The sequence below is a fragment of the Megascapheus bottae genome, chromosome X (assembly GCF_031878675.1).
Source record: "Megascapheus bottae isolate mThoBot1 chromosome X, mThoBot2.hap1, whole genome shotgun sequence".
Classification (NCBI taxonomy): Eukaryota; Metazoa; Chordata; class Mammalia; order Rodentia; family Geomyidae; genus Megascapheus; species Megascapheus bottae.
This window is the reverse complement of record NC_143547.1, coordinates 5,457,792-5,477,145: the sequence shown is the minus strand read 5'-3', so window position 1 is coordinate 5,477,145 and position 19,354 is coordinate 5,457,792. Positions and strand designations below refer to the sequence as shown.

The 19,354-nt window shown below is 38.0% G+C and overlaps 1 protein-coding gene across 6 annotated transcripts in view; it reads right to left on the bottom strand.

Moving 5' to 3' along the window:
• The window catches only part of Reps2 (RALBP1 associated Eps domain containing 2), a 188,694-nt gene that overhangs the window by 58,834 nt on the left and 110,506 nt on the right, over positions 1 to 19,354 (bottom strand). For 2 of the 6 annotated variants that reach the window (XM_090326959.1, XM_090326961.1), the window contains exons 10-13: positions 17,073 to 17,142; positions 15,638 to 15,691; positions 10,160 to 10,205; positions 6,637 to 6,773 (exon numbers count right to left, since the gene is read on the bottom strand). In XM_090326959.1, coding sequence (XP_090183085.1) covers positions 6,637 to 6,773; positions 10,160 to 10,205; positions 15,638 to 15,691; positions 17,073 to 17,142 — 307 coding nt within the window. The remainder of the gene's footprint in view (positions 1 to 6,636; positions 6,774 to 10,159; positions 10,206 to 15,637; positions 15,692 to 17,072; positions 17,143 to 19,354) is intronic. The other 4 variants (XM_090326962.1, XM_090326963.1, XM_090326964.1 and 1 more) reach the window with 2 other exon arrangements.

The following is a 19,354-nucleotide window of genomic DNA, read 5'->3' as shown; positions in this document are numbered from 1 at the left end:
TCTTCGCTCCTTTTTAACAACTCCCTCAGCTTTCTCTTCATGTTCTTCCTATTCTCTCATTTCTTCACATTTTCTTTCTATCCCACTTGAGACTACTCTGCCTCAGTAATTTCATTTCATTTGTTGTTTTTCACCACCTGTTGAGTCCCATTTTTAATTAATGAGCTTCAGTTAACCTTTCCATTTCAAGTCTATATCTTGCTTCATTTCATATTATCCTCCCTTATTCTTCTGCTGTTATACACAGAGTATATCCAGGTACAGTTGTTCTTAAGTGATGAAGATGGCAGAAATAAAGACTACAGGATCAAGAATGCAGAGCAACATAGCTAGTAAATTAATTAGGACGCCTACAGAATGGGAAAAGATATTCACCAACCATACAAGACACAAAGGCCTCATATCTAAGATATATCAACAACTCAAAAAATTGAATCAATCCCAAACTAATCTCCAAAGTAACAAGCATCCCATTAAAAGATGGGCCAAAGACTTAAAGAGAGTCTTCTCTGAAGAAGAAACAAAAATGGCCTATACACACATGAAGTAATGCTCAACATCTCTGGTCATAAAAGAAATGAAAATCAAAACAACTCTAAGATTCCACCTCACTCCAGTTAGAATGGCCAGGATCAGGAAAACTAATAACAACAGATGCTGGAGGGGATGTGGCCAGGAGGGATCACTACTACACTGTTGGTGGGAGTGTAAACTCGTTCAACCACTATGGAAAGCAGTATGGCAGAGCCTCAAAAGGCTAAACATAGAGCTTCCCTATGACCCAGCAATTCCACTGCTTGGCATTTACCCAACCATCCAGAAACAAGGGCATACTAAATCCACTAGCACAACAATGTTCATTGCAGCACTATTTACCATAGCAAAGATATGGAACTAACCCAGATGTCCCTCAGTGGATGAGTGGATCAACAAGATGTGGTATTTATACACAATTCAATTCTATGCTGCTGTCAGAAAGCATGACATTGCCCCACTTGTTAGGAAATGGAAAGACATAGAAAAAATCATATTAAATGAAGGAAGCCAGACTCAAAGGAACATAGGCTCAATGGTTTCCCTCATTTGTCATAATCAGTAGAAACCTTGGGCTCTCCTAGCAGAGATTTACAATAGAACAAAATCTAGAGACATTAGGCCAAATCATACGACACTAAATGTAAGGACCTCCAGGATAAGGAAACAAAAGCCATATAATGAGTGACTGTTGTCCTTAATGTACTATGTTATCTCTCATCTCTTTTGCTGTCCCTTGTTTATCTCATATTGTTACAGTATCTCACTTTGTTATCTGATATATTGGATATATTTGTTTTTTTATAACTCTTTTTTTATTGTAATTAGTAAAAGGGTTACATGATATTTGCCAGATAGAAGGTGCATTAATTCACATACATTGATACCCTTTCACATGTCTTGGTACCCATTGCCCTCCCCCCCACACCCCCACACCCGTCTTGGTTTTCCCCCCTTCCCTATCAAATTTCAAATAACCAAATACAAATAAATTCAATATATCAGATAACAAAGTGAGATACTGTAGCAATATGAGATAATCAAGGGACAGCAAAGGAGATGAGAGACAACATAGTACATTAAGGACAACAATCATTCGTTATATGGCTTTTGTTTCACTATCCTGGAAGTCCTTTCAATTAGCTTCATACTATATGGCCTTATGTATCAAGATTTTGCTCTATTGCAGATCTCTGCTAGGAGAGCACAAGGTTTCTACTGATTATGACGAATGAGGGAAACCATTGAGCCTAAGTTCCTTTGAGTCTGACTTACTTCACTTAATATGATTTTTTCTATGTCTTTCCATTTCCTAACAAATGGGGCGATGTCATTCTTTCTGACAGCAGCACAGAATTCCATTGTGTACAAATACCACAACTTGTTGATCCACTCATCAACTGAGGGACATCTGGGTTGGTTCCATATCTTTGCTATGGTGAATAGTGCTGCAATGAACATTGTTGTGCTAGTGGATTTAGTATGCCCTTGTTTCTGGATGGTTGGGTAAATGCCAAGTAGTGGAATTGCTGGGTCATAGGGGAGTTCTATGTTTAGCCTTTTGAGGCACTGCCACACTGCTTTCCATAGTGGTTGAACGAGTTTGCACTCCCACCAACAGTGTAGTAGTGATCCCTCCTGGCCACATCCCCTCCAGCATCTGTTATTATTCGTTTTCCTGATCCTGGCCATTCTAACTGGAGTGAGGTGGAATCTTAGAGTTATTTTGATTTTCATTTCTTTTATGACCAGAGATGTTGAGCATTTCTTCATGTGTCTACAGGCCATTTTTGTTTCTTCTTCAGAGAAGACTCTCTTTAAGTCTTTGGCCCATTTTTTAATGGGATGGTTGTTACTTTGGAGATTAGTTTTGGAGTGATTCAATTTTTTGCGTTGTTTATATATTTTAGATATGAGGCCTTTGTCCGTTGTTTGGTTCGTGAAGATCTTCTCCCACTCTGTAGGCTTCCTAATTAATTTACTAGTTTCTTTGTCACCTTGCACTAGAATTAACTCCAAATGGATCAAAGACCTGGAGGTAAAAGCTGACACACTGAAAACTTTACAGGAAAGAATAGGAGATACACTAGGCCTCCTTGGCACAGGTAGAAACTTTCTTAATACGGACCAAGAATCACAACAAATCAGAGAAAGGCTGGATAAGTGGGACTGCATTAAACTGCGGAGCTTTTGTATGGCAAAGAACATAGCTAGTAAATTAATTAGGAAGCCTATATTGGATATATTTGTATTTGGTTATTTGAAATTGGATAGGGAAGGGGGGAAAACAAGATGAGGGGTGGGGGTGGGGGAGGGAAATGGGGACCAAGACATGAGAAAGGGTATCAATGTATGGGAATTAATGCACCTTCTATCTGGCAAATATAATGTAACCCTTCTATTCATTACATAAAAATATATATAAAAAAAGAATGCAGAGCAGCAGGTTATATTAGCTTCTCCTCAGCCACCCTGACACTCTTAAAAGCCTAGGAGAAAGAAAGTCCAGAGCTAAGGCAATGAAGAAGAAATTAAGTGGTATCTGTAGTCACACAGAGATAAAGTGACAGAAACTAGCCGAATTTTTGAATAGGTGGTTCACAAAAGAAGAAATAATAGTGACCAATGATTATAAGAAAAGATGTGTAGCTGTACAAGGAATGAAGGTAATACAAAATTTTGCTTTCCACATAGGCAAGAATTAAAAAGTGGACCGCATGATGAGAACATGAAGAAACATTGTATAACAATGTTAGTAATGAGACAAATAGATAGTTTTTGTACAGCAGTCTGGCAACAATAAGTCTACACTTCAAATATTAATAACCTTGAGAATTAGTGCAAGAAAATTAAATGAGTGACCACTGATGACTTACTCCTATAATTTGAGTTCTGAGGATTGTGATTCAAAGCCAACCCAGGCACAAAAGTCCCTGAGACTCTTATCTCCAATTAACCTCCAGAAAACTGGGAAGTGGTATGGCTTAGGTGGTAGAGCACAAGCCACGAGCTTAAGAGGTTAGGGACAGTGCCCAGGCTCAGAGTTCAAGTCCCACAACTGACAAAAAAAAGCCATAAGTAGGCCTGTGGCGCAGTTTGTTAGAGTGCTAGCCTTGAGTAGAAAAGCTCAGGAACGGGGCTGGGAGTATGGCCTAGTGGTCGAGTGTTTGCCTAGCCTGCATGAAGTCCTTGGTTTGATTCCTCAGTTCTACATACACAGAAAAAGCCAGAAGTGGTGCTGGGGCTCAAGTGGTAGAGTGCTAACCACGAGAAAGCTCAAGGACATTGACCAAACCCCAAGTTCAAGCCCCAGGATTGGCTAAAAAATAAAAAAGAAGAAAAGCTCAGGAACAGTGCCTAGGCCTTGAGTTCAAGCCACATAGCCAACAAAAAAAAGAAAATAATTAAATTAGGAAATATATAGATATGAAATCACTGGTAACCTCTTGCATGTTTATAACCTAAGAGAAAAGTGAGGCTGTTGGAGAGTAAAGGAAGGTTTGTGCTTACTGAAAGAGAAGGAGGGGGAACAAAAAGAGAAGCAGACAGGAAAAGAAGAAGGCATAACAGGAATGAAACAGAGAAGGATACGAGTTGGCGAGAGAGGAGAAGCATCCATTGGTGAGGAAAGAATCAAAAGAGCAGGTGGGTAACAAATGGGTTATGGGTAAGCTTAAGAGGAAAACAGAGGAAGAAAAAAGAGATCTCCATCAATAGCTAATCAGTTATGGGACATCCATATCATGCAGGCATTAAAAGAAATAATGCAGTTCTCCATTATGAAGCATAAAGATGATTAATTGGAAAGATAAGGATACAGAATAAGTGTTTACCTACATTGATACACAAGCCAAGTGCAACAAAGCAGATCCTCTGTGAACCACGGTTCTCATAGGTGGACTCAACTGGCAAGTCTGGACTCTATTTCATGCATTTCTAGTTTGTCAGAATTATGAGAATTTCCAGCAATGTATGATATACCAAATTTTACCTCATTTGGACAGATTCTTATGCTTTCCTGTGAGAATGAATTAAGATAGAAACCAATGCCACCAGTTTTTCATACTGTAGAAACATTCTGTTCTTTATGTAATAAGTTGAAACTGTGCATTAAACATTTGTATATAAACTTGTTCTAAAAAGACCATTTGGATTTGGATTAAGGTATGGAAACAGGTACCACCTGACATGCTAGTTTTTTGTCCCAATCTTAGCTATATCTGGAAATACCACAAGTGTCTTCACCATGGCAAAGGACATTGCCTAAATTCTGATTCTCCCTAAAGGAGCCAAACATAGAGATGTGCAAATAAGTGTTTTATTTTAGAGGAAAAATGAGACAGGATGGGAAGGAACACAAAGAATAAAAACTCTGCTAATGAAGAGAACACTAAGACAGCTGGAGTTCAGTCCTGCAAACATTCATAACAACCTTCAAGAAAAAAAATCACAGAATATTCCCCTGGGGTCAGGAGAATTAGAGGGCTTTTATATTCATCAGTCACATGATGATCTGGAGAGCAATAATTCTCTGGTAGTTTCGGGTCACAACAGTATGGGCCTCAGGGTCACATTAAGGTCTATGAGCCAAACAGGGTGACATGTATACCATGTTTATCATATTGCTGAAACCTTACAACTGTATAAAGTTACTATTGCCTCTATTTTACACATGTGTAATCAGAAATATTAAACCACTTGCTGAAAATCAAGCAATTCCAAAGGCAGTGAAACTGAGCAACAAGTTTTGTCTTCCACTGTGTGATATAATGGTGTAAAAACGATAGCATGCCAATTTTCAAGCACAGCTGGTATCTCCTTGTTGTGTCACAGAGCCTGAAGTGCATGTACAGTTCTACCCTCCCTCTTTGCAACTGAAAAGTGTTGACATAGCTGCCCAGATTGCCTTAATCTTCTTGCCGCCATAAATTTTTTCTAGCTCATAATGCACCAACTATGTGCAATTTTTATAACATCATCACCTGTGTCTACTCCCACTCGAAATGCCAATTCTTATGAAATTATGTCAGAATTTGCAGCAGAGTATGGGAGGCAATTTAAAAGAAATATTTGTCTGATGAGTTCATTTCAAACAAACTTCATAGCATTCCAGATTCTAGTATATTAAAAAATAATCTATAAATTTACCATGAGGCAGTTACTTTATTAGAATAAATAAAACATGCTGAGCTGTGCCAGGTGACAGGGGTCATGCTAATATGAGAGCAAATCAGAATCTTTTCTTAGGAGAAAGGATTTCTTAAAAATCTACAAACACTAGCATCTGAAGTTGGCGGGATATAAAAACACACAGATATAGAATGGGTTTCAGAAAATAACAATATTGATAGCTAGCCCGCCATAGTCAGTACAAAGGTTTTTTAGAACAGTGCTGTATCCTATCACCTGCACTGAAGTAAGGACACTTGTCTCACTGTCTGCCCTTAGCTTCCCTAGGAGAACAAACATATCCATCTATAGGAAGCCAGGGAGCAGCCAGGCCTCTCTGACTTCCCCTACCACCAGCCCAGCTATACAGCTGGTAGCTCAACAAAATCCCACTGATAGAAGCTCCAGTGTAGCCGACCTGAAGGTTTCCTGGCCTTATCCCCCTCTAACTAGCACTCATCAATCTAATTTAGAGGCCCTTTACATTAAGCCATATGGATCACAGGATCTTCTCCACAAGGATAAGGTGTTAGAGAAGGGCCTGGCCAACAGCTGGTCTCTAAGATCTTACATGGAAAAACTATGTAAGTGTGTAAGAAAATGGCTGACAGGGATCTTATTTACAAATTACCATGATGCAGAGAACAAGACTTTAGCCAAGCACGCAGTGGAAGCATTTTTTATCCCCTTGATAGAGATGTTCATAATTCTTGAGCTACAGCAAGTATGGGCAAGGATCCAGACCCATATGCTGTGCATCTGCTTGGATTGCTTTCCTGCCCCCTAAAATACCACAGCAACATGAAGACCATCATGGGAAAGGAAACTGCCAGATCTGTTTTTTTCCCCCAAGTCACAGAGGCCTTTGTAAATGATACACCTCAAGGCTCCAACAGCAAAGGGAGGGGCTCAGAGGACAGGGAGGCACTTCACCTGGCTCAGTGGGCTGGAAGACTTTATTCAGATCCAAGGAAGAGGCTCTGGAATGGGTTTTCTGTGGCCGCGGTGGTGGGGTGGGTGGGTCCTCACCCCTTTTCATGGCCTCTTCTATGGAGGTGCTAGAGTAAGATCTGCAGCAAAATAAGTGAAAGTCAGAGGGAAAGAGGAAAGCTTTACTCCCAGATGTTGGGTAGAAACAGAAAGTACCCCCAAGTCAAAGTAACTGCAGAGAACTGATGAGCTACCAAGGGCCACTACTATCTCTTGGATATTACTATGTATAATAACTGTCAAGATACATCCTTGAGTGGGGAAATTTTTTTGAGATAAAGTCTTGCTATGTAGCCCAGGCTGAGGTCAAATTCAAGAAGTTTTTGCCTTGGTCTCCCAAGGGCTGGTATAACAAATGTCCACCACCAAACCCAGCTTGGGAACTTTAAACCTCTGGATTCTTAATTATGTCATAGATATAAATTTACCCTCCACCTTCCCCCAAAAAATTCATGTAAATTCAGATCAGTTTCTATTAGAGTTGGTAATAAGAACATCATGTAATCCCTTCGGTTTAATTATTTCCATGCTAAAATAGAAAGATTTCATGGTATTAATTGATTGTAAAACCTCATCTCCTGCCTACTGCAAATGTGATGACAGGCACATGTGGAATTGAGATAAATAAGATGAGACTAAGCATTATATATTGAAGGGAATATGTCACTTATGGAATTTAGAGAGGGAAATACATCAATCAAATGGAAAGGTTTGGTTTGTCTTGTCCTGGGAAATAAAGGCATCGGGAAATATTCAACACAAAAGCCTCATTTTAACATTCACTAAAGTATAGCCAGGCAATGCTAACTAAGCAACTTCTGATACTGTAACTCCAACAATGGCTTGGAAAAAAGCAATAAATAACTTGCCAAAATTCACAAAGCTAGATAGTTACATAGGTTCAATTCAAACTCCAGTCTTTTTCTAAATTTAATTTTTTTCCCAGTCCTGAGCTTGAACTCAGGCGTGGGTACTGTCCCTCAGCTTCTTCTGCTCAAGGCTAGCACTGTACCAGTGGAACCACAGCACCACTTCCAGCTTTCTCTGTTTATATGGTACTGAGGAATTTAACCGAGGGCATCATACATGCTAGGCAAGCACTCTACCACTAAGCCACACATACCACTAGCCCCAAAGTTTAATTTTTTTAACAATCCTCCATGCCTATGAACCACAGAAGAAATTCGTTGGCAGTAACAGCTAGAATATGTTAGAAATCTACATATTTTATTTAATTAATTCAACTCCATAGATCAGGAAAAGGATGCAGGAAGTGGATGTACACATCTCTTTCAACCAACTTCATGTCCTAGATACAAATTAACCACAGAAAATTGTTCTTTCTCTTTAGCCATAAGAGTGGCACTGAGGAAATTACAACCTATCAATTGATATTAAGCCTCATCAGTTCTTGATAGTTGATTTTTGACACAGCAACTTTTTTTTATGTAAATAAGTTTCTCAAGGTTTCTTTGTGGCAGTCAAGGGTTTTGTCTGTCTTGTATGCTTTTAATCTTTAACAAAACCACCATAATGGCACATGATATACTCTGGAGTAGTCCCTGCATCATAACTAACAACATGAGCAAAACAGACAAGCAGGAACTAGTAGAGAAGAAAGCTTTTATACTTTAAACCAGAATCAAAAAGAACCAACATGAAAAGACAATATGCTTTTTAAAACTAGAGTCCCTCTGTGGAGGTTTTTAAAGAACTTCCTATGCCATATACAGCTTTGGTGACATCTACTCAAGTAAGAACAATGTGTATATGCAAATAAGGTGTACACACACATATAGTTAAACACACTATCTCATACTATAGACCTCATTTCCATTTTAATTCTATTTATAATCTGTGTGTTCATATTTTCAGAAAAATACTGAATACCAATCATTAAATCATAAATTACCCAGGCATCAGTGGCTTATGCCTTAATCCTAACTACTCAGGAGGCTGAGATCTGAGGACTGCAGTTCAATGCCTGCTAGGGAAGCAAGATTATGAGACTTTTATCTCAAATAATCTACTCAGGAAAAGCTGGAAGTGGCGCTATGGCTCAATGACTAGAGCACTAGCCTTGAGCACAAAGAGGCTCAGGGACAGAGTCCAGGACCTGAAATCAAGTCTCAGAACTGTAAACAAACTAATTTACATGTCTAGGGAATTGTCAAAAGGACAGACATGGTAATATTAGAATAGTGATTTTTTTTCCTTTCCCTCACATTTCCACAAATACTTATTATCTGAGAAAAGGAGAAATAAAATGATTGGATACTCCACTTCTACCTTGCAAACAAAATGATAGTGACTATAGCTTTTCTTCTTATTGAAATTAATTATTTTAATATGGGAATATAGCCAGATTCTGAGTGCTTATACTACAATCTACTCAGAAGGCTGAGATGTGAAAGACTACAGTTCAAGGCAAGCCTGGGCAGAAAAGTTTATGAGGCTTCATCTCCAAAATAACCAGCAAAAAGCCAGGCTGGAGGTGTAGCCTAGCTAGTACAGTACACAGCAAGCATGCTGAGCAAGTACAAGGCTTGAGCTCAAACTCTAGCATTCAATACATATGAATGTAAGTACCTGCCCCTCCTGTAAATAAGGTAACAGAACCTCAACTAAGAAAATGCAGATCGAACTCTTAGATTTATAGGGAGATGAGATTTATGTAAATATAGGTAATTCAAGAATATAAAATATAATTAGGCTTAAATTCATTTTGGGGGAAATGTGTCTTGCATCCAGAAGTCTTTAAGGCCCAGAGCAAAATTCACAAAACATAGTGTAAGACAGAACAGCCTATCATACACTGTAGTTGTATGGCTAAAAACAGTACTTTCAATAGCATGTCTATTCTTTAATGGATTAGTACTTGGTATTTTTCTATTTCTCCTGTGCTCTTCTAAGTGTGATGTCAACCAAAGCACTGTCTTACTGGTTTTCCCTCTTTCACTGATGACCCTTTTAAAAATGTGAAACTGCGAGGAGGGGCTAATATAGGCATAATCATACAGATCAAAAGTACTGTTTGTCTGAACCCTTGTATGTCCTTGAATCATATCACATCTGCAGCTTATTCCTCAGACTTATTTTTTTGGTGTTTGCATTGCCATGATAGAAAATCCCAGTCATCAGTTACCTTTTATCCATAATTCTCTCTTTCAAAAGTTTACTCTTGTTAGTTATTATTCTGCCCCAACTGAATCATCTCACAACCCACTCCCTCTCAAGGGCCTAGAAAGTATCAGTCACCATCATCTAGCACTAACAACCCAGAGACCAAAAGATCCCCCAGTGTTACTGCATGTTTAAGCAAGCCACTCATCAAAGCATAAAATGGCTTCTATCTTTAGTGTCAAATCCAAAGGCAAAACAGATCATGGTTTGAAGCTTGGGTTTCTTATTCTCAGGCAGAAATAGGGCACAAAAGTCAATGAAGCAGGAATTAAACAAACACTACCTGGATCTTGGTCTTCCTTTGAGACTGTTGGAATCCTTAGAAGTTGCTGAAATAAAGATTATTTGTTGTTTGCTTGGGTTTCATTTCTGCAGTTAAAACAGTAATATATGCAGCACCTGGGCTAGTACAGAACACATCAACAAGTAAATGTGAGAGTGAGATGTCTTTGTGGAGCTGTCTGGACCTTCCACATCTGAACCTTTTCCTAATACTATCTTTAATTGCTTTATCTAAAGGCTCAAGTAAAAGGAAAGAACCCCCAGAATATTTTATGCTTTGTCAGAACACTATCAGAGGAGCCATTCTCAACACTAAGTTCACTGATGGAGACATTCCAGGATAAAAAGACAACTAATAATGTTGTCTTTTTATTTAATGATGGATTCACACTTGTAAGCTTCTTAGTCTCTCATGATTCCTAATACAGATTTTGAATCAGTCTTTCCTGAGGAATGGGAAGAAATCTATCCAGCTACACATTTTCTTAAAATAAAATATTGTGGAACAACATGGTCTCAGAAAGCAAGACTCGTACAAGTAAGATAGAAAGAGCTATATAGTTTTTCCTATAAAAAATTCTTGCTCCCCATGTCTCTTAACCAAGACAGACTATTCCTTATAAGATGAAGACATTAAAGTATTTTGTTGATCACTCGACCTCCCCACATCAAATTTAAATAACTTTCTCACTACAAACACCCACAGAGCCTACTTGCCATGGTAAATTGTAAAAGGTAATTCAAAACAGTTACCAAAATTATTGACTCTCTCCTTTTTTTAGTTTTCCCAATCTTCTTTTTATGTTTTCAATTCTCAATAGAAGGCAACTTCAGAATCCAGTAGCTACGTTATGCTGCTGGCTCATGACTATACTCCTAGCTACTCAGGAAATTGAGGTCTAGAGTATCAGAATTTGAAGTCAGGCCGGGCACAAAAGTCTATGAGGGGGGCCGGGAGTTTGGCCTAGTGATTAAAGTGCTTGCCTAGCATGCATGAAGACCCGGGTTCGATTCCTCGGTACCACATACATAGAAAAAAGCCGGAAGTGGTGCTGAGGCTCAAGTGGTAGAGCTCTAGCCTTGAGAAAGTCCAAGGACAGTGCTCAGACCCTGAGCTCAAGCCCAGGACTGGCAAAAAAAGTCTATGAGGCTCTTTCTTCTAAACATCAGCAAAAAATTAAGGCTGGAGCTGTGGCTCAGTGGTAAAACATCAGGTAAGCAAGCACTACACTCTGAGTTCAAACTCCAGTACTAGCAAACCAAGAAATAAGAAAGGATATAATGGAATAAAATAGAATAAGAAACCAGAAGATTTGCAAGTTTTGCGAATCTTGCATCATAAGAAACTTATAGATCTGGGAGTTTGGCCTAGTGATAGAGTGCTTGCTTAGTATGCACGAAGATCCAGGTTGATTCCTCGGTACCACACACATAGAAAAAGCAGGAAGTAGTACTGTGGCTCAAGTGGTAGAGCTCTACCCTTGAGAATGCCAAGGAGAGTGCTCAGGCCCTGAGTTCAAGCTCCAGGACTGGCAAAAAATAACTTATAGAACAGTGCTACTTATGAGGAACAAAGATAATACAATTTATTTCTTTGTTTTCACAATTTTTTCCAAACAAAAATGTCTTACTGCATTATTAAATTCTCTTCTACATTGCTATACACATTGAAATGAAATTCCTCTTTAGTATAATGCAACCAAAAGTAATTATGATCCCTAAAATCCTTGGATTAGATAAGCAGGGCAAGAAGGGAAGCTAAAAGTTTTCATAATTGTTAACAAGGCCCAGGGCAAACGCTAAGAGATACTCCCTTTAGGCAGGTCAGTTGCAGAAAGAGCCATGTCTCTCAATCTAACTGCTTTGGTTTGCAATAATGAGAACACAGGCATCTTTCAGCTTCAACAAACTGAAATCCTGCCATACCTCCCAAAAAGTCCAAGGACTCCAAGTATGTCCTTGCTTGTATCGTACACTCACACATGAATATAGAAAGAAAAACATCTCCCTCCCACAAACTCCAGAGAGATAGGGGTAAAAAAGACAGAAACAGCTTGGGTGGGCCTCTCTTCCAGCCAAGAAGGCTGCCCTAAAGCTGAGAGGCCAGTATACGGCCAGACTCACCACAGAACTGGGGGCAGACCTCTGAGCAGGCTGACCACTGCTTTCAAGAAACATCTAGGTATTCCCCAAAACCAGATGATAAACTGTTCATTCATTTGTCAGTTGTCATTATCTGTTTCTTTTTCTTTTTTTGGTGGTGTGAGAATGGGTGTGGAAAGAGGTGTGATCCCTGCTAGTAACAGATAAATGAGTCAGATGAAGTAAGGGTGTGGATGAGCAGTGGAAAGACAGAACCAGAGAACAGGCCAGGAGTCTTGATGCCCATGTGGTACTCCTCCTCCCATAACATTAAGGATCTGTTAACTTCCTGAACCCCAGTTTCCTTACCTATACAGACAATAAAAATGAAGCCTTTTTTTGCCAGTCCTGGGCTTGAGCTCAGGGCCTGAGCACTGTTCTTGGGCTTTTCTCAAGGCTAGCACTTTGCCACTTGAGCCACAGCACGACTTCCAGCCTTTTCCTATGTATGTGGTACCAAGGAATCGAACCTGGGTCTTCGTGCATGCTAGGCAGGCACTCTACCACTAGGCTAAACTCCCGGCCCAATGAAGCCTTTTTTTAACTAGGGACAGATAAGGTGAAAATGAAGCCAGGTGCCTATGGCTCAAGCCTATATAATCCTTAGCTACTCAGGAGGCTGAGACCTGACGATTGTGCTTCAAAGCCCAGGCAGGAAAGCCCAGGAGACTCTTATCGCCAATTAACCACTAAAAAAAGCTGAAAGCAGAATGCTAAGCTTTGAACACAAAAGCTCAGGGACAGTGCCCAGGACCCAAATTCAAGCCCCAGGACCAGCGCGTACGCATGCACACATGCACGCACGCACGCGTGCGCACACACACACACACACACACACACACACACATACACACAAGGGAAAAGTGCAAAGCGAACTTTTCTAGCAGAGTTAAGATCATAGACTGATCCTTAGCAATGAGGCAACTCTATTACCATCAACAGAAGTTAGAAGACCTCACTGATGGTAAACCGGCATAAAACATCTCAATGTGATTCAGGGGCATCAAATCAAACATTAACACTGTACAGTGTGCAAAGCTGAATTAGGTTGCAATAGGAGGTTGGGTGAAGAATCTCAGAATCCTTTAATATATACACTTTCAGCAATTAAAAGGGAATAGCAGATGGAAAATATTTCATAAGGAATGTCCCCATTCCCTGACAACATAGTAGGCCCTCATCATTATATCACCTTCATTGTCATTTTTATCATCATCATCATCACCAACAACAACAACTACAGAGACTATAACAGGGAGATGCTTCTCCTACCTGCAAAATATTTCCAAAGTATCTCACAGTAAGTCTTCTAGAAAAGGTTCAACAACACTATCCTAGTTAACTCTGCCATCTACTTCTAAGTTCTGAAAATCTGATACTGCCTTTGGAGAGTGTAAATATCTGTTAAAAAAAAGTAACAATGGTGTGCTGTGTTGTGAATTCAAGCAAAAACTGAGAGAAAATATGACCACTGGGACACACTAAGTGTGAACTTTCCAGAAAATGGAAATGGAAAGAGAAAAGGCCTAAAAGATTAACCTTCCATAAAGCTGTGACTGAACTGAAGAAACTCCCTAATGAAGGGACTACAATTTTTAATTATCATCTTGAGATTCCTGTCTCTTCTGCAGTGGATCTGAACGTTCCTCAGGAAAGAAGTTACTAAATATGTTTGAGATGAAGTATCTCGTCACATCCAGAAAAGGGCATCAGTGGAATAATAAACAAATCAGAAAAACACACCATGCTCCCAGGCACAATATGAAATGAATTTAGATGCACTTCGTGAACTGCGGCACACCTGATAGATTTAGTTTAGGATGTCAAGTCCTAGTCAAGGAATGCTAAAAATGAGTTCTAAAACTTGTGACACAGAGAGCACATGATTTCATGAAAAAAAATCTCAGGGGAAAAACCAGAGGTATAATCCTTAAAACTTGTTAGAGAAACATCAGTTTAGCACCCCAAATTTAAGTTATTTTAATTAAGACTATAATATGGGCAAATTGTACAGTACAATATTTTTTTATTTATTTGTTCCATCAGGTAGTTATGTGCAATGGTTCCATTTCAGAGAATAAAAAATAATTCAGATTTTAAAAAGACTATAATATTAAGTTTACAAAACCTGAGAAACATCTACTTTAGTATCAGAACTTAGAGCAGCAAAGAACAATGCCCAGATGATACATATAGAGTATTTCCCTCTGATCAATGAATCTAAAAGAGTTTCAAAAGTCAGAATTTGGCTTGGATTTCCCACTGCTATTGGAGCCATGTGTAATCTTACCATCTTGGTTTTCTATTTTGTAGCATTAATTTCTAAAGGTAGTGGTTACCAAAATAGACTGCAAACCAGAGGGGCTAGAGATTTTCAGACTTTTCTTCACTAAAATCAGCTATATACTCTCATTCATATTTTTTTATTCTTCCCTCCCTACCTCTTTTCCTCTCTTTGCTACCTTCTCTTTCTCAGTCCTTCCCACTTCTTAACACTATCCTAGTCTCTTTTAAACCTTGACTGAACTTAGCATTTGGGAAATACATTATCACAGCATAAGCTTCAATGCTCAATTCATTCTTTTGTTCCAACTTTAAGCAGATAACCCAGGATGATAGCTAGCTAACAACAAAAATGCTATCTACTAATTCAATACGCAAGAGAAATAATAGTAAAAGAAAAATAGGAACTTATTTTATGTCCTCATAACTAGAGCTCCAAATATTAAGGACTTCTGTAGCAATTTAGTTTTGATTTAACAATGGCTCCATCAAGAGAAAGTTGAAGATAAAGCCCAGCCTTCTCTATGCTTCCACAGACACATTTTCACATCGTCAAGAATCTGGACAGCACAACTTTATTTTTCTCCTCAGAATCTACTCCTTTCTCCTTGGAATCTGCTTCATGTAAAGCACATATAATTGCTTTCTTTGCGGTGAAGCATAATAAAAAATATTTGAGATTTATGTTTTAGAAATGGAAAATGATAACTCTTATGTCTCCAGTTAATCACTTATTAAATCCTTGCTGTGAATAGAAGCTACAGTAACTGATTGAAATCATCTCAATTCCAAATCTTCTTAACTTTCTAATTTTAACAAAATGGAGGGATCCTTTTGGTGGGACCTAAATTATGTTCTTAAATAGAAGTCACTCTCTTCTTATACCTGAAAAGGAAAGAGTAGAAAACCAAAAGGCTGTCTTGTAATAGAACACAAGACAAATATTTAGAGAGAAGCACATATAGAGATATCAATTTTCTACTCATAAAACTGCTGGGTTTTTTAAATTAGAAACAGTAACACAGAAAGTATATTAGAAATGGTTTTCTCCTACCTGGATCCTCACACAGGTCTTTTGGTAAAGCTTCATTGATAGCACTTTTCAAAGCTAGAGGTGTTTTGTTTCATTTTTAAAGAAAAAGAAAGAACAGAAAAGAATAAAACCGTAAATTTTTATTTCTGAGGAGCATGATTGTAAAAAAAAATTCTAGTTATTACTTACAAAAATAAGTCTTACAAACCTCTAGACATGGCTACAGCACTTACAAGAACAATATTTTTAAAAAAATCTAGTGGAGTTTGGAAACAAATTCTCCTATAGAGATCAAAAGTTTCAATTTTCCAGAGAGAGGGCCTCTAGTGGCTAGTTGGAATATTACCAAGGAGTATTAAGAATTTTTCCCTTTTCATTTCTGACAGCCAGATCAATACCATGAGAATATCTGGGACTGAAACTCTAGCTTCAGTACTTTTAGAGCTGGTTTGGTGGTTATTCCACCATGAAGTCACAGCTAACCCAATTAGAAGTGTGACCACTGTACATGGGACTGCTAGTTCCATCTAGTTCTCCTGAGCAAGCATTTAAATAGGAAGCATAAAATTATTGTTGCTTAGTTGAAAACTATGTTTCATGTTTAATCTTATACAAGGCTGAATTACAGGTTTCAACAATCAAACCTGTAATAGCTTCACTTCAGACAAGCCTCAATTCATGGTAGTAAATTGATATGTGATAACAGAAAGAATACTGGCTTGACACTCAAAATCTCGCTTCTTTCTTAAGTTCTTTTTCTTTTGTTTTGCATGAGGAAATGATTCATGCTAACTGAACTTCAGCTTGCTTATGTCTAAATCTTTGGTAATAAAACACACCAGATTTGTGAGGGCAAAGACAGTATATAAAAATGATCTGATATAAAAATATTATATAAAACATGGGGTTTGAAGAAGGAAGTTTTTCCTATATTCCTAGATACTGATGCCCAACTTACACCCATGCTTGATGGTAGCTCTAACATAGAACTCTGTATTGTATGGCTTCTCAGCTACCCAGAATAATGGACAAATGATAGGTTGACTGCATGTCACACCTCTAAAACCACAAAGCCACCGAGAGACAAATAAATCCTTGAGACTGAAGCTCTATCTGTAGAGAACTCCTCTGAAGAGAGCTGGAGTTATGTTGACATAATATGTGCCAATATAAAATATTAAGCTCTCAGTTCTTTCTATTTCTAGTCATTTTCTACTTCACTGAAGCAGATTCTAATAAGATTTCAGAATAGACTAAGCTTAACAATGAGCTTGGGGGATGCAGACACTAATGATTTTACTATCACATTAGAAGCTACCATTTTGCAACAAGTTGGAAGTATTTAATCAAATCAAATGAGTTTGTATACTGAGAACTATCCTCAGATGCTCAAGAAACCAGCCATTCCAAGAGACGTAGATAAGGAAACAAAGAAGACAATTCATTCATTTCATACCTTGTTTGTCATCATTAGTCATATTTTGGGCAGAGCAAGGAAAGTCAGCCACATCTTTAACAGATGTCTTCTTGAAAAAGAAAAATAAAGGAGTTTTACAGGTTGGAATGGAAACATGTGATTTGCACAAATGAAATGCTTAAAACGTTTTTTCTGGCCAAAAGTTGTCATCAGTAACCTCTGAAATATAATGGTATTTTTATTACTTTTGCCTCCTTGTGCAGAACCTAATTAACCTATTAAGTTAATTTGTATTGAAATTTACATACACGAGGTAAAGAAATAATGATTCAGATCAAAGCCTATATGTAAGCTGTAAATTAAATCATAATCTAGCTAGAGAATCAAACAATTGCCCGTTGAGAAAATAGAATTCTTGGTATGAAACAAATTTGATCATGGTATTTAACTTTTATAGTGTGCTGTTCAATTTTTTATAAGGATTTTATTGATAATTCCTATATCTATGCTCATCAGGAAATTCATGTATAAAGTTTATTTTTGCTGCTGCTGTTGTTGTTATATCATTACCCAGTTTTGTTTTCAGGATACTACTGTCTTCATAGAATGAATTTGGTAGCATTCCTACCCTTTCTATATTACAGACCTGTTCTAAAAGCACTAGTGTTGTTCTTTAAAGAATTAAGCAGTAACTCTATTCAATTCTGGTCTTTTCTCTGTTAGGAAACCCTTAATTCATGCTTCAATTTCACTACTCATTATAACCTAGTTGTTTTATATCCTGTTGGTTTAAATTTGGTAGGATTTAGTGCCTAAATACTTATTCATTGATGCCAGATTTTTTTCATATTACTAGTCTTTTTTTCAAATATTTTGTAATGTTCCTCAGTATTTCATTGATACCATCTGAAATGTCCCTTTGTTTCTCCCCTAATTTTATTAATTTGGATCTCCTCTTTCCTCTGTTCAGTTTTGATAAGCGTTTGTCAATTGCATTTCTCTTTCAAAAAAGCAACTGTGAATGTTTGTACTGTTCTTTTGGGTTCCATTTTATTGCTTTCAGCTCTTGTCTTTATTATTTTTCCTTCAACTAACTCTGAGTTTAGCTTTTTCTTATTTTACTAAGATATTGAGAGATATCATTAAATTATTCATTAGAGACCTCTTCATCATAGTTATAAACTCCCCTCTGAGAAATACCTTTTGTGTATTACAAAGAAACTGATAAGTTATGTTTAAAATTTTTATTTGATTCTAGAATTTTTAATCCATCTGATCCTTCAATGACCCCACTGATCACTGTAAAATGTGATTTTGGCCAGGTGCTGGAGTGAGATCAGAGGATCAAGATTTGGAGACAGCCAGGACAGACAAATATGAATGAGTCCAAATAACCAGCAAAAAGCTGGAACTGGAAGTGTGTCTCAGATGGTAGAGTGCCAGCAGAGAGTGAAAAGGCTGAACAAGAGCCTGAGGTCTAGAGTTCAAGCTCCATTATTGTAAAAAGGAAAAAAAGTTCATTTTTTAAATATCCATGCATTTGTATATCTTCTGTAGTTTCTAGTACTGATTTCTAGCTCCATTACATTGTGCTATGACAAAATATAAAAATAATTTCATTTTTTGTATTTGTTAAGATTTCTGTTTTATGACCTAAAATGTGATCTCTTTTTGACAAGGTTTCATGGGCTACTAAGAATATGTCTTCTATACCTATTGAAAGGGAATAATACATACACACACACACACACACACACACATATTCTGATTTGTGGTACTGTTTAATCCTGAAGTTTCTAAATTTTTTAACTGGATGATCTATCTATAATGAGAAGGGGGTACTGAAATCTCAGAATATTCCTGTATCTGGACTTATCTGTCCCCTTTTTTCCATTAGTGTTCATTATATGATGGCCTGAATTTCTTAAATGACTCACCAATCCATTAACCTTATTAGTTCATCCTTCAATTCTGTTTGCTACACTCATTATATAAGACTATCTTGCTGGGCATGGTGGCTCACACCTGTAATCCTAGCTACTCAGGAGGCTGAGATCTGAGGATCACGGTTCTAAGTCACCTGGGCACTAAAGACCTTGAGACTCATCTCCAATTAACCTCCAGGAAATGGCACTGTGGCTCCAGAGGTAGGGCTTTAGCCTTGAGCTGAATTGTTCAGGGACAATGCCCAGCCCCAGAGGTACGGTGGTAGCCTTGAGCTAAACAGCTCAGGGACAGTGCCCAGGCCCAGATTTCAAGCCTCATGACCGACAAAAAAAAAAAGAATATCTCATCCTCACAAATAATCATTTGATTGGAAA